The sequence below is a fragment of the Carcharhinus amblyrhynchos genome, chromosome 3, assembly GCF_965287045.1.
Source record: "Carcharhinus amblyrhynchos chromosome 3, sCarAmb.v2.hapA, whole genome shotgun sequence".
In the NCBI taxonomy this organism is placed as follows: Eukaryota; Metazoa; Chordata; class Chondrichthyes; order Carcharhiniformes; family Carcharhinidae; genus Carcharhinus; species Carcharhinus amblyrhynchos.
In genome coordinates, this window is record NC_137326.1 from 125066075 (window position 1) to 125081023 (window position 14949).

At 44.7% G+C, this 14949-nt stretch overlaps 1 protein-coding gene across 2 annotated transcripts in view; it reads right to left on the reverse strand.

Moving 5' to 3' along the window:
* The window catches only part of LOC145341107 (phospholipid scramblase 2-like), an 85182-nt gene that overhangs the window by 17456 nt on the left and 52777 nt on the right, over window positions 1-14949 (reverse strand). The window contains exons 1-4 of one of the 2 annotated variants that reach the window (XM_080185967.1): window positions 14551-14618; window positions 10015-10058; window positions 3965-4338; window positions 1120-1162 (exon numbers count right to left, since the gene is read on the reverse strand). In XM_080185967.1, coding sequence (XP_080042093.1) covers window positions 1120-1162; window positions 3965-4338; window positions 10015-10027 — 430 coding nt within the window. In that variant the 5' untranslated portion in view covers window positions 10028-10058; window positions 14551-14618. Of the gene's footprint in view, window positions 1-1119; window positions 1163-3964; window positions 4339-10014; window positions 10059-14550; window positions 14619-14949 lie in introns of those variants that run through there. The other variant, XM_080185966.1, reaches the window with a different exon arrangement.

A 14949-nucleotide genomic window follows, 5' to 3' on the forward strand; every position in this document is an offset into this window, starting at 1 on the left:
TGGAAGCTTTCCCCCACATATTAGAATTACAAGTTACCTCTTGCCCATTCACAGTTCCACTGTGTGTAAGATCTCGATTGGACGCTGCAGCACATAGAAATCTACTTTCACAGCAACACATGTCACAGGTAGAGGGGAAAATAACTGGACATTGAGCTTTATTGATTAGTGCAAATGCGTTTTAAAAATGTAGTTTATAAATGTACTTTTTATTATTTTTATTCATTTGTGCGACATGGCATCGCTGGCTGGCCAGCGTTTATTGTCCACCCCTAGTTGCCTTTGAGAAGTGATGGTGATCTGCCTTCTTAGAAAGCATCCTTTCTGGTTGTATCACAGCTTGGTATGGCTCCTGCTCTGCCCAAGACCGCAAGAAATGACAAAAGTTCATGAATGTAGCCTAATCCATTATGCAAACCAGCCTCCCATCCATTGACACTATCTAACCTCTCACCAGCCAGCAATAACTAAGGACCCCACACACCCCCTACATTCTTTCTTCCACCTTCTTTCGCTGGGAAAAAGATATAAAAGTCCGAAGTCACATACCAACTGATTCAAGAACAGCTTCTTCCCTGCTGCCATCAGACTTCTGAATGGACTTACCTTGCATTACGTTGATCTTCCACTACACCCTAGCTATGACTGTAACACTACATTCTGCAGTCTCATTTTTCCTTCTCTATGAACAGTATGCTTTGTCTGCATAGCGCGCAAGAAACAATACTTTTCACTACATATTAATACATGTGACAAAAATAAATCAAACCAAATCAAAGTCTCAAACCATTGCAGTCCACATGTTGTGGGTTGACCCGCAATGCCATCAGAATGGAAATTCCAGGATTTTGACGTAAGTGACTGCGAAGGAATAGCAATATATTTCCAAGTCAGGACGGTGAGTGGCTTGGAGGGGAACGTGGTTTACTGCAAGCCAACGTGTGGGACAGTATTGTGATCCTAACAGACAGATCACGACTTGAGGTTGTAGCGGTGCCTGATCTGCTCAGTAAGATCAGCTGGAGCTTGGCAAAATGACAGGAAAATAAGGCAGAATACAAAGCAGATTCACTCTTGTCCCCAAGCTGACTTCACACCCAGCCCCCAACAGCAACTTACCTTCCAACAGCTCCACCTGCTGGTGAACCAGAAGTTGGTCGATCTACGACAGAAACAGAATTTTCATAAAGAAACAAATTATTGAGGAAAACTGCACAAAAAGGTACAATCCATCATTTTAGCCAGAACAATGTCATTTAGCAATTTTTAGCCAGTTGGAACATTGGATATTGGAATATAAGAACTCGGAGCAGGGGTAGGCCATCTGGTCCTCGAGCCCGCTCTGCCACTCAATAAGATCATGGCTGATCTTTTCGTGGACTCAGCTCCACTTACCCGCCCACTCACTCATAACCCTTGATTCCTTCACTGTTCAAAAATGCATCTATCCTTGCCTTAAAATGAGGTAGCCTCAACTGCTTCACTGGGCAGGGAATTCCACAGATTCACAACCCTCTGTGTGAAGAAGTTCCTCCTCAACTCAGTCCTAAATCTCTATACATCTCTATAAATACAAGTGATGCATTATAATTATATTGACAATCACTTCACGCGCCTGCATTAATTGTGGCCAGATTAGACGTTCAGTCTCTAAGATTGCAAATGACAATTTTCAGGTTGTTATTCTGAACTGAAAACCTAACTTGTGGCTAAAACTTTCAAAGGCTTTCAAAAAGAGCGTAAAGAATCTTGACATCGACAGCAACTTGTGCTCACATAACACCTTTAATCTTGTAAATAGAACCAAATTCGAGCCTTCGCTATAATTTAAGTGTTGAACAGCAGAGTTCATAGTGGGCTCTTTTTCTGCGGAGGGGCCACCCCATTCAATCCTTGGAGTTGCTGTTCCCAATGAAGTTGCTATTCCCAAGATTTCCCATGTCGAAGTACCAGGAGAATTGTCAGAATAATTGGATGTACTTTAACTTTTTTTAATTCATTCGTGGGGCATGGGTGTTGCAGGCTGTCCAGCATTTATTGCCCACCCCTAATTGCCCTTGGAGGGCAATTGAAAGTCAATCACATTGCTGTGGCTCTGGAGTCACATGTAGGCCAGACCGGGTAAGGATGACAGATTTCCTTCTCTTAGGGACATTAGTGAATCAGATGGATTTTTCCAACAATCAACTATGGTCATCAGTAGATTCCTAATTTCAGATATTTTTATTGAATTCAAATTCCACCATCTGCCCTGGTGGGATTTGAACCCAGGTCCCCAGAACATTAGCTGAGTTTCTGGATTAATAGCATAGCAATAATAACACTAGGCTATCACCCTCCCCTGCCGGGTTTGTCCTGTGAGGACTGTTATTTTCCTTCCGTGAACCTCTCACTGTCTCTAGCTCACTCTCCTCCTCTAAGACATTCCTGAAAATCTACCACATTTCTTCTGCTGTTATTTAAGTTGGAAGGTGAGGGATGAAGGAACAGAATGGTGAAGCAGACATGAACTGCCAAATGAGCCATTGATCCATCTGCTTACTATGTCCTTACCTCTTCGCTCAAACTTTTTGTCACCTGTTCTGATATCCTCTCATAAGACTGGTGCTACATTTGCCTGATAATGCCCCCCACCAAAGTTATTATGATGCTAAAGGTGCTTTACAAATGCAGGTTGTTGCTGTTATTCTTTACAGTCGATTTTGAAACCCTTATCATAGAATCACAGAATCCCTAGGAGGAGGACATTCGGCCCATCGAGTCTGCACTGACCACAATCCCATCCAGGTCCTATTCCCACATATTTACCCCAGCAAATCCCCCGGCACTAGGGTCAATTTAACATGGCCAATCAACTTAACCTGCTGGACTGTGGGAGGAAGCCAGAGCATCTGATGGAAACTGGGGAGAACGTGCAGACTCTGCACAGACAGCAATCCAGGGCTGGAATTGAACCCGGGTCCCTGGCACTGTGAGGCAGCAGTGCTAACCACTGTGCCACCGTGTATTGCATCCTAATGTGGCAGATGTGCAAATGCTCGTCACTTTGTCGGAACTGCGACCTCAGCTTCCTGGAGCATGTACAGATGACTGTCAGCTCTCTTATCATTAGAACTGGGATGTTCTGATAAATAAATATGTGATAAATATGATGAACAGACTGTATAAATAATAGATGGGGATTGATAAGAAAGAGGACATTTCTGTCAGTTGTTAAGACCCACATTAACAGGGGATAACAAGGTTTCTTTAAACTTCTTCGATAATACTCCAGTTGTGGTTCTGACACGCAGCAAAGTACAATAAGTAACAGCCACTGACACTGCTACAAGTCAGTAATGGTAACAGTAAATTTCCTTCTGCCCCAGCCACCCTGCACCTTTTAGATTTATCTTATAAACCCCAATGCCCCCAGAGGGCCATGATGTGGAGATACTGGTGTTGGACTGGGGTGGGCACAATAAGGAGTCTCACAACACCAGGTTAAAGTCCAATAGCTTTATTTGGAATCGGGAGCTTTCGGAGTGTCGCTCCTTCATTAGGTGACGAAGCAGTCTCACCTGGTGAAGGAGCAGCACTCCGAAAGCTCGTGATTCCAAATAAACCTGCTGGACTTTAGCCTGGTGTAGTGAGACAGCTTACTGTGCCCACCCCAGAGGGTGTAAGGGGCAATGTTCCACATTCCAATAGCCCAGTGTCACCAAGAGTGTCCCAATGAGTTCAAGCTTTTAATTAGATTCTCTGCACCTATGTTAAAGCAAATAGACCTGTTGAACATTCAATCATAAGGTGGACTCAAGAGCTGACCAAATCACATCGACGGTTCAGTCATGTCTTGCAAGTGAACTAACATTCTTCAAAGTACTTAACGCATCATTTGTGCTACAGCTAACTCAGCACATGCTCCTGCTAGATTAACAATGCACGCTTTCTGCCGAAGGATATCATCAAGCTTTTCATTTACCTGCGAAAGGTACTCCAGGCCCGGTGGGCAATTTGGGATCGCACCAGGCATTGGCATCAGCTGAAGACCACCCGGTCCTTTCTGCCCTGGAGGAGCTTGATTGGCGTAGGCACCAGGAGGATAGGCCCCAGCAGGTACTGCCCCTGGAGGGTAGGCCCCTGGAGGGCAGGCCCCAGGAGGATAGGCACCAGGAGGATAGGCACCAGGGGGATAGGCACCAGGTGGATAGATGACAGGCGGACAGGTACCAGGAGGATAGACACCAGGAGGATAGGCACCAGGTTGTAAGGCAACAGGCGGCTGGGTTCCAGGCGGATAGGCAGCGGGTGGCTGGGTTCCAGGTGGCTGTGTCTCAGCTGACTGAGGATTAGTTTCTAAAAACATAACATTCAAAACTTAGCAAATACATGAATACCTTCAGAAATCAAACCTTACCACATGTATAAGAACCATCAATTGACCACATAAAAAGCCTTAGCAACCCAGCAAACACCCCATTTGCATTCACGCTCCTTTGATGAAGAATCATATTTGAAGTATTAGTTTTCTTTCTCTCTCCACAGATGCTGCCTGATTATTTCCAACACTTCCCACTTTCATTTCTCTCTATTTTAGCTACCTTCCAACTTCAGATTTTGGGTGTGCGTCTGTGTGTGTGCACACATGCGCGTTCCATGTGTGTGTTTGTGCGCATGCATGTGTGTATGCACATGTGTGTGTTGCTCAGAGCTCCTGCCAACGTGTATAAGATCAGTGCTTGAGAAACGAAAGGCTAAGGACAGTATGGTGGCATAGTGGTTAGTACTGCTGCCTGACAGGGCATCTTGGTTCGATTCCCAGCTTGGGTCACTGTCTGTTTGGGCTTTGCACATTCTCCCCGTGTCTGTGTGGGTTTTCTCCAGGTACTCCAGTTTCCTCTCACAATCCAAAGGCATGTGGGTTAGGTGGATTGGCCACGCTAAATTGCCCCTTACAATCAGGGGGACTAGGCAGAGTAAATGCATGGGGTTATGGGTACAGGGCCTGGGTGGGATTGTGGTCGGTACAGACTCAATGGGCCGAATGGCTTCCTTCTGCGCCGTAGGATTCGATGTCTAACAGCACAATAGGGCAATAATTTTAAAATTTTAGGGATTTTAACATTAAAGGATTTGTTTGGACAGGAATTAAAGGCAGGGTAACCGGGGGAAGAAGGGAGTTCCAGTGTCAGAGTAACTCAAAAAGAAAATGTATGTAGTGTTAATTCTGTCAAATGCTGCATGACTTCTCCTGTGTGAGCCAGCAGGTGGAAGTGTTTCACTCAGATTGTCAAGTGATCCTAGTGTAAGGACTCCCTAAGCACACATTGCAATGCTGACAATGAACGTCCATAGCTAGAGGGTCCAGGTATACTGGTTTTCCCAATGGTTCTGCTAGGCTCATGCAAGATGTTATGCAGAGTCCAGCACAACCCTGGTGGAGAGTAGGATCCACTGGGTTAGAAACACATATAAGTATCAAGTCAGCTCCTACTCTATCTTTGAGAAAACTGTCCATCTCCCTTCCTCATTCCCCCAGCGTTTTTACATTATAAGCTCGGTTCATTTACAGGTTGTATTAAACTGCAATAGGGCAAGGAGTCCTAGTTGGCTGCAGGAAAATACACAATGAGGCGGCACCAAATATTAAATGTGCAAAACAAATTTAATGCAGACTGATATTAAACGTCACGCGCAAGAAGGAAAAATGAGCAATGAACCACTCCATGAATGATGTTGTAAAAAGTCTCACAATGCCAGGTTAAAACTCAACAGGTTTATTTGGAATCACGAACTTTCAGAGTACTGCTCCTTCATCAGGAAAGTGGACAGGTAGGTTTCACAAACATGGCATATTTAGAGAGAGACACAGTCGCAAGATAATGGTTGGAACCTCGCAATTGTGTCTTTGACTATATATGCCGTCTTTGTGAAACTTTTCTCTCCACTCACCTGATGAAGGAGCAGTGCTCCGAAAGCTCATGATTCCAAACAAACCTGTTGGACTTTAGCTTGGTGTTGTGAGACTTCTTACTGTGTCCACCTCAGTCCAACTCTGTCATTTCCACATCATGAACAATGTTGGAAATGCCCAGAATGAAGCTGACAAGAGCTCTAGTAGCCTCAGTAAACTTGATGCTAAATATGTCTAACCAATACAGAGCAACAGTCAGCAAAGGACAGAAGGCAATAGGAGCCCTTGTCCGGATTCCTCAGAACACTGTACACGTCCGGATGGAGGTGTCATTGTAATTAAGGATGGGTGTTGTTCAATCAGTTGATAAAGATACATTTCTGCGGCCATGTGTTCCAGCTTCATGTGATCAAACAGTCTTGACTATCTATTGGTACAGTGCTTCCTTTACATCCACAGTAGAAAGCAGGAGGGAAATAAATATTTTCTGAATGGAGCCCATTCTGAATGTAAACTGCAGCTACGACTTTGACATTGACAGACCTATTCTATTAGAAAATCAAAGGTGAATGCTCAGATTTTTACAGGTATCGAGGTAGAATTTGATTTGAGCACATTTCCTATGACTCAGCAGTGAATATATTTCAGAAATAATTCATTCAATGGAAGCACTTCAAAACTTTCTGGAGTGACAGAAGGCGCTAAAGAAACCTAAGTCTTTCTTTCAGAATGAGTGTGACGATACTGTGCCTTTAAAAATTGTGTTGAGCTATGTCCTTGTGCAGGATCTGTTGTAGCAGTTTTTTTATGCACTTGGAGCCGCAGTGTCTATCAGCATGCTGTACTATTGTTGCAGCAGCCTAATTGTTTCTAATGGCTAGAATGTTGGTTTTAATCTCAATTAATGTTATTCTGCTGTTTTTCCCTGGGATTTTGCAGAGTGGGGCTTCATTGGGATGATTGGCGGATATGGTCATGTGATGGGGAAGCTGGGCTTTTCATAGAATATTCAAGATTAGATGCTGCTTGTGGAATTAAGAGAGAATCTCTCTCTTTTCTCCTCTCTGAAGTTGGAGACTGAAGTCTGCCAGGAGATAAGTGTCTCTTTTGGAGATTCTGCTGTATGGGAGTTGTTGCTTTGGAAGCTAACTTGGGGATGGCACAGTGGTACAGTGGTTAACACTGCTGCCTCACAGTGCCAGGGACCCGGTTCGATTCCGGCCTCGGGTCATTCTCTGTGGAGCTTATACATTCTCCCTGTGTCCACGTGGGTTTACTACGGGTGCTCCGTTTTCCACCCACACTCCAAAGATGTTAGGTTAGGTTGATTGGCCATGCTAAAATTGACCCTAGTGTCGGGGGGGATTAGCAGGGTAAATATGTGGGTTTACAGGAATAGGGGGGTGCTGGGTGGGATTGTGGTCAGTGCAGACTTGATGAGCTGAATGGTGTCCTTCTGCACTGTAGGGATTCTATGATTCTAAGTTGTGGAGGGAGAGGTATCCTTTTCTGTCTCTGGGGTCTGAAGACTGGGAACTACCCAGAGGCTGGGGTTACTCCTCTGAGTTTATGTTGTTTTGAGAATATATCCTCCTCTGAAAATTGCTGCCTGGACCTCTCTCCAGATGTGTTAATAAACTGAAAATCAGGCATCATAAAAGCATACTTGTTTTTGTGCTAATTCTAAAGAAGGCTGTATGTCTACTACTTTAAACTGCAACAATAGAGATAGCTAGTTGTTAAGAAATATACTGTGTCGTGTTTAAATCTTGTAATTGGTAAAAGTTATGCTAATTCCTTTTGTTATATTTGAACTGGAGAGAGTGCAGAAGAGATTTACAATGATATTGCCAGGACTCAAGGGGTTGAGTTATCGGGAGAGATTGGACAGGTCAGGACTGCTTTCTTTGGAGCAGTGAGAGTCTGAGGAGTGATCTTATAGAGGTGCATAAGATCATGAGAGGCAGGGATAGGGTGAATGCACTCAGTCCTTTTCCCAGAGTTGGGGAATTGAGAACTAGAGGGCATAGGTTTAAATTAAGAGAGGAAAGAATAAATGGGAACCTGGGATGCAACTTCTTTACACAAAGGGTGGTACACATGTGGAGCGAGCTGCCAGAGGAGGTTATTGAGGCAGGGACGTTGGCAACATTTAAAAGGCATTTGGACAGATACATGGATAGGAAAGGTTTAGAGGGATATGGGCCAAATGCAAGCAAATGGGGCTAGCTTAGATGGGCATTTTGGTCAGCATGGACCAGTTTGGGCCGAAGGGCCTGTTTCCATGCCAGAGATTCCATGAACTGTGTTCTTAAGTAAACTTTGTTTGATAAAAGCTTCCCAGTGGGTCACTGGAATCATACCTGGAGTAAAACACCTTATGCTCACCCTAATGCCAAAATCAAATGTAAAAGTTAGGGTCTAGGCTAACTTCTCAAAACACCTTGGAGTTTCTGACCCTGGACGTTAACACTGGTTTGACCAGGCAGCAAGCATGCTAACTGAGAGACCTGAAGCTAGGCTCAATATCTCATTTCAACCATTTAGGTGAGTGGTCAGTAACTGCTGTGCCTCAACAGGTTATCCCAGCACTTTGGCTTACTTTAGGGGCTTAATTCAACAGGTTGTTGGATGGATTGGGCAGCGTGCCAATGATGGGCAGGGGCTGGCCATTGTGGGTTATGGAATCATCTGGCAGGGGGTGAGGGACACACTATGAAGCAAGGAGCTGGGCAGCCCAGTGGGATACAGACTAAGTGTAGACAGGAAATTGAATGCATTGAACCGAATAACACTGGAGCATAAAGTGCTATCACATTATACACCCAAAGTAATATATAAAAAAAATTCTAGTTGCTTATATTTATATGGGGTTATAGAGCTTTACAGCACTGAAAGAGACTCTTTGGCCCATCATGTCTGTGCCAGCCATCAGGCAGTTAGCTATTCCAACCCCAATTTCTAGCACTTTGTCCATGGCCTTGTACACTATGGTGTTTCAAGTACTCATCTAAATACTTCTTGAATGTTGTGAAGAATGGTTCCTCAAACCTCCTTTAAATCCCCTGCCCCTTACCTTAAATCTATGCCCACTGGTTATTGACCCCTCTACTAAGGGGAAAAGTTCTTTCCTAACTACCCATTCTATGTCCCTTATAATTTTGTACACTTCAGTCGGGTCCTTCCCTTCAGCCTTCTCTGCTATCATTTAAGAATTACCTGGATAGTCACATGAGCAGACTGGGAATGGAGGGATACAAACGAGTGGGTCTAGTTGGACCAATGAGCGGTACAGGCTTGGAGGGCCGAATGGCCTGTTTCCTGTGCTGTACTGTTCTTTGTTCTTTGTGCTCTAAGCAAAACAATCCCAACCTAACCAGCCTCTCTTCATAGCTGAAATGCTCCAGCCCAGGCAATATTGTGGTGAATCTCCTCTGCACCCTCTATAGGGAAACCATATCCTTCCTCTAGTGTGGCAACCAGAACTGTACACAGTATTCTAACTGTGGCCTAACAGGGGTTTTATACAGATCTTCCCTGCTCTTTTTTTTTATGTCGAAATCTGAGCTGGCATTTAACATTAATCTTTCCTTTCCAACAAACCTAAAGTCTGTATTCTAACAGCTAGTTTGCATCTAATGTTTCAGTGGCATGTCTTTGAAATGCAGCACAATGGATGAAAATGACATTTCAGTTTTGAAATGACACACTGAGATAGAAATCCATTATGGACGGAGCTGGAAGACAGGTGGAATTGCAGTCACGGTATATTATATAACACGTATCATATTCACTTCCTTTAGCCTCAATAGAATTGAACACTGGGTGGGGCGTATTAAAGGCATACTGTACAATACAGTTCATTTTGTACCAATGCAAGAAGAATTATTATCCGATTAAATTTACCATGGAAGGGAACTCACAGGTTGCATTTACAGGAAATAAACCTGTCTGTTTTGCAGTAGAGCCCTTATCCAAAACATCACACTATCTTTTCTTGCCCCCAGGTGTTGCTGTGCATGTTCAACATATGCTGCTTTTGTCAAAATAATAAATTGATTGGGGCTTTGCTGCTTTAGCAACGAGTGGGTTGAATTGGTTTGTAAACTCTTTCTTACCTGGGTCAGCCATCACTCAAAGTGCTTTCTTTCACAGTAGTCAGCTAAAGAAAGGAAACAAAATAGGGGCATTATTACAAACTGGTTTCTCATCCATTTGAGCGATCAGATTTTTTTTCTACGTGAGAATAAGCCCTTTGACAAACGCCTCTACTTTCTCAGGAGACTAAGGAAATTTGGCATGTCAGCTACGACTCTCACCAACTTTTACAGATGCACCATAGAAAGCATTCTTTCTGATTGTATCACAGCTTGGTATGGCTCCTGTCCAAGACTGCAAGAAACTACAAAAGATCATGAATGTAGCCCAATCCATCACACAAACCAGCCTCCCAACCATTGACTCTGTCTTCACTTCATGCTGCCTTGCAAAGCAGCCAGTATAATTAAGGACCCCACACACATACTCTCTCCCACCTTCTTCTGTCGGGAAAAAGTTGCAAAAGCCTAAGGTCAAGTACCAACTGACTTGAGGACAGCTTCTTCCCTGCTACTGTCAGACTTTTGAATGGACTTATCTTGCATTAAGTTGATCTTTCTCTACACCCGAGCTATGACTGTAACACTACATTCTGTACTCTCTCATTTCCTTATCTATGAATGGTATGCTTTGTCTGTACAGCGGGCAAGAAACAATACCTTTTACTGTATGTTAATACATGTGACAATAATAAATCAAATGAAAATCAAACAAAATCTCTAGCTACTGGCAATCCCTCATGTCGAGGCTGATTCTTTCTCGCAGGTTGCTGGGTGAGATTCAGTGGAGAATATTCCCATTCTGTCTGCCATGGGAACTGTAGTGAGCGGAGGGTGGGCCATTTTGATTTGATTTGCTTGATTATTGTCACATGTATTAGTCTACAGTGAAAAGTATTGTCTCTTGCGCGCTATACAGACAAAGCATACCATTCATAGAGAAGGAAAGCAGAGAATGTAGTGTTAGAGTCATAGTTAGGGTATAGAGAAAGGTCAATTTAATGCGAGCTAGGTCCATTCACAAGTCTGATGGCAGTAGGGAAGAAGCTGTTCTTCAGATGGTTGGTATGTGACGTTAGACTTTTGTATTTTTTTTCCCGATGGAAGAAGAAAGTATGTCTAGGGTGTGTGGGATCCTTGACTATGTTGGCTGTAGTTATGTTGGGTTAAGTACGTTCAAGGTTGAGATAGACAGATTTTTCATCCATAAGAGAATCAAGGGTTATAGAGCTAAGGCGGGATTTAAGGATTATATTAGATCACTCATGATCTCATCGAATAGCGGGGAAGGTAGAAGAGGGAATGTCCTGGGTGCACTGGGGTCCTTGATTATGCTGGCTGCTTTTCCGAGGCAGCGTTAAGTGTAGACAGTGTCAATAAGTGGGAGACTGGTTTGAGTGATGAACTGGGCTTCATTCACGACCCTTTGTAGTTTCCTGCGGTTTTGGACAGAGCAGAAGCCATACCAAGCTGTGATACAACCAGAAAGGATGCTCTCTGTGGTGCATCTGTAAAGACGTGAGACACAGCAGACATTTCCTTCGTCTACCGAGAAAGAGGAGGCATTGGTGGATTTTCTTAACTATAGTATCCGTATGGAGGGACCAGGATAGGATCATGTAAGGATCCATTGAACTCAGTTAGGATTTTCCGGTTTTGGGCAAGCTCAGCCAGAAAATCCTGCCCTCAGTGTCGGCTCTGAGTTTGCAGATGGTTTATACACTCTCTCGTGATCTTACAGAGTTAGGCTTGGGATTGTCAGCTGGTAGGGTATAGGAGTACTGGCAGATTACTGGCAGGAGTAGCTATCTTCTCTTTCCATCTCCCTCACCATCCTCTCTCAGTGACTACTCCTGCTGATCAAGCAGGCCTTGGTAACATTTTTGATGATATGTCACCATTTTGGTCACAAAGGGACATCTGCCTCCCATTATATTCATGTGAATAGGGCAGACTTTCTGCTGTGAGAAATGGGGTAGAGTTCCTGGGCACTCATCATCCCAACAGTCAGCATATGTCTCTGAAACCCACTGTCAGCTAATGCTCAGTTGAGCCTTGATTGGCAGTGGGTGAACCAGGGAAGATGGAGAACGGACTGGGAAGAGCTCCCTCACGATCGAGAGCTGCCTTCACACACCACTCAGATCCCACTCAGCGCCAATTCTACTTGTCCACTGGGGACAGTCAACCTTTCTTAACTGTCAGGGGGGGTAGCACAGTGGTTAGCAGTGCTGCCTCACAGTGCCAGGGACCTGAGTTCGATTCCTGGCTTGGGTCGCTATCTGTACGGAGTCTGCTCATTCTCCCCATGTCTGCTTGGGTTTCCTCTGAGTGCTCCGGTTTCCTCCCACAGTCCAAAAGGCGCATTGGCCATGGTAAATTCTCCTTCAGTGTACCTGCAGGTGCCAGAGTGTGGGAACTAGGGGATTTTCACAGTAACTTCATTGCACTGTTAATGTAAGCCTACTTGTGATGCTAATAAATAAACTTCTCCAGACTGTTCAGCTAATACATTTTATGGAAGCAATTTCTTCATAATAACCTTAACAAGCAATGTTACAATGACTTACAAATACTCCATTGCCTATCTAAAGTATCTCTTGCTCCTGAACCCAGAATCATCTGGTTTGGTGCCAGAAGTGGGATCCACCTGCATCAAAGTCAATGGCTTGAAGCTTGAGAAGCAAGAGCCTCAGGCATGCGTCAGAATTTTTTAACCTGGGACCCAATGGCATCGACACGTGCGAGGGGATGACTGATAAAGAATCTGATTCAAAAAGCAGAGATATCCCAGGAGCTGTGGAAGAGAATCATAGAACCCTACAGTGCAGAAAGAGGCCCTTCGGCCCATTGAGTCTGCACTGAACAAATCCCACCCAGGCCCTACCCCCATATTATACCCACTGACCCCTCTAACCTACGCATCCCTGGACACTAAGTGGCAATTTCTTAGCCTGGCCAATCAACCTAACCCGCACATCTTTGGACTGTGGGAGGAAACCGGAGTACCCGGAGGAAACCCACACAGACACGAGGAGAATGTGCAAACTCCACACAGACAGTGACCTGAGCCGGGAATCGAACCCAGGACCCTGGAGCTGTGAAGCAGCAGCGCTAACCACTGTGCTACCGTGATGTACACACACTGGCAAAGCCTCCTTCCTTCACAGACCAGTGTCATGTATGTCACCTTGACGATGTCTGGTTTGCCTCGCTGTTGCCTCAGGCTGCCTGGCAGATGCCTATCCTCCTCAGCCTTGGACCGAGATCGAGAAACCTGTTGCTTTTTCTGCAAAAGCACAGGAGGAGATCTCTGCCTCTGCCTTGCCACCTCAGAGTCACCTCAACGGCTTCCGATCAGTGTTTTCCCGCTCTATGGGGGCTTGACCAATCAGAGTCTGATGCCACTCTGCATTGCCTGCTGATAGGTTCAACAAATACAAATGGGCCTACCAGCAATCACAGAGGTGTCAGGCTCTGATTGGTGTCCAAGAACTGCCTACAGATACCGGCCAGCATGAGCCACCCCTATTGGTTGGGGATCTCTGCTATGATCGCTGTGGGCAACGTCCTACCAAGACAATGTGGGGGGGACTCGCTGTAAGGGAGACTTTCCACTCGTAAGGATACCTGCACAGGCCTGTTTATGGATGCTAAATTTTCTCAAACCCTCTGGGCATTTGGCAAGCGATGGTGAAGAAGGATTGCCATATCTGAGAGTTTCTTGTCACAACCAGACACAAAGAAAGGAATTATCGATTAACTGCTCCACTCTTAATTGAGGCAGAAGGAGAGTTTGGTATTGGTTGCCGTATTTTGAGCTGCCCCCTTCAAGATTAATTCCGCTCACCTTGCTGAGAGAGGGGGCTACATCAGGTGCCGTAAAAACAGTCTTCCTTATTCCTAAGCCTGCTGAAAAGCTGTATCTCGCGGGATAATCCAGCGATGGTAAAAATCAGAAAAACAAAGCACGACGGACAGCAAGCACATTGCAAAGTTTCTCAATCACATTTGGAATGACGGAGGGTGAGGGGCGACCGGATAGAGGTTTAAAAGATCATAAGCGGCATGGACAGAGTGGATGGCCAGATGCTCTTTCCTAGGGTAGAAAAGTCAAGTGCTAGGGAAAGTAGGTTCAAGGTGCATGGGAAAAAGTTGAGAGGAGGCAAGTTTTTTACACAGAGGGTGATAAATGTCTGGAACGTGCTGCCCGGGGAGGTGCTGGGAGCAGGTACGATAGTGGCATTTAAGGGGCAACTAGACAAATACATGAATGGGATGGAAATGGAAGGATATGGACTCTGAAAGTGTAAACAGTTTTATTTTAGGCAGGCATCATGATTGGCACAGGCTTGGTGGGCCGAAGGGCCTGTTCCTGTGCTGTACTGTTCTTTGTTCTTTGAATGATGGCTCCAAATAATGCAACTCCCTAATTTGCTTCGAACCCCAGACTGCACATACAACTCGATCAACTGCAAAAATGCTTTGCCGTGACTACTAAATGGCAAGGGTGACTGAATAAACAATGTTTCCCTCCACCATTTTACAAGAACATACCTTAACCTCAGTGCAAATACTCCGGAATGATTTCTTTTTACTTCAATTTATAGACCAGAATTTCCTGATCTTTCCCGATAACAACAGTGTGACATCCGAGGATACACGACAAACAATCCCACCTGGTTACATAACATGCATAGCAATTGCCTGCAGTCACTGGCTCCTGGCATCACCTGAGCAGCATGTGATTAAAGTTCACACTTATTTCCAGCCGCTAATAATTCTTTTCCCCGTAACCCTTTCAGTCTCAGGTGTAGTTAAATTCAAAACAGAAGCAAGATACCGGGCAAGTTGGTGTGCTGTAATAAAAGCAGGAAATACTGGAAATACTCAGCAGATCTAACAGCTCTTGTGGAATGTTGTAAATGTTTTCAGCCGATGGTCTGAGCACAAGAA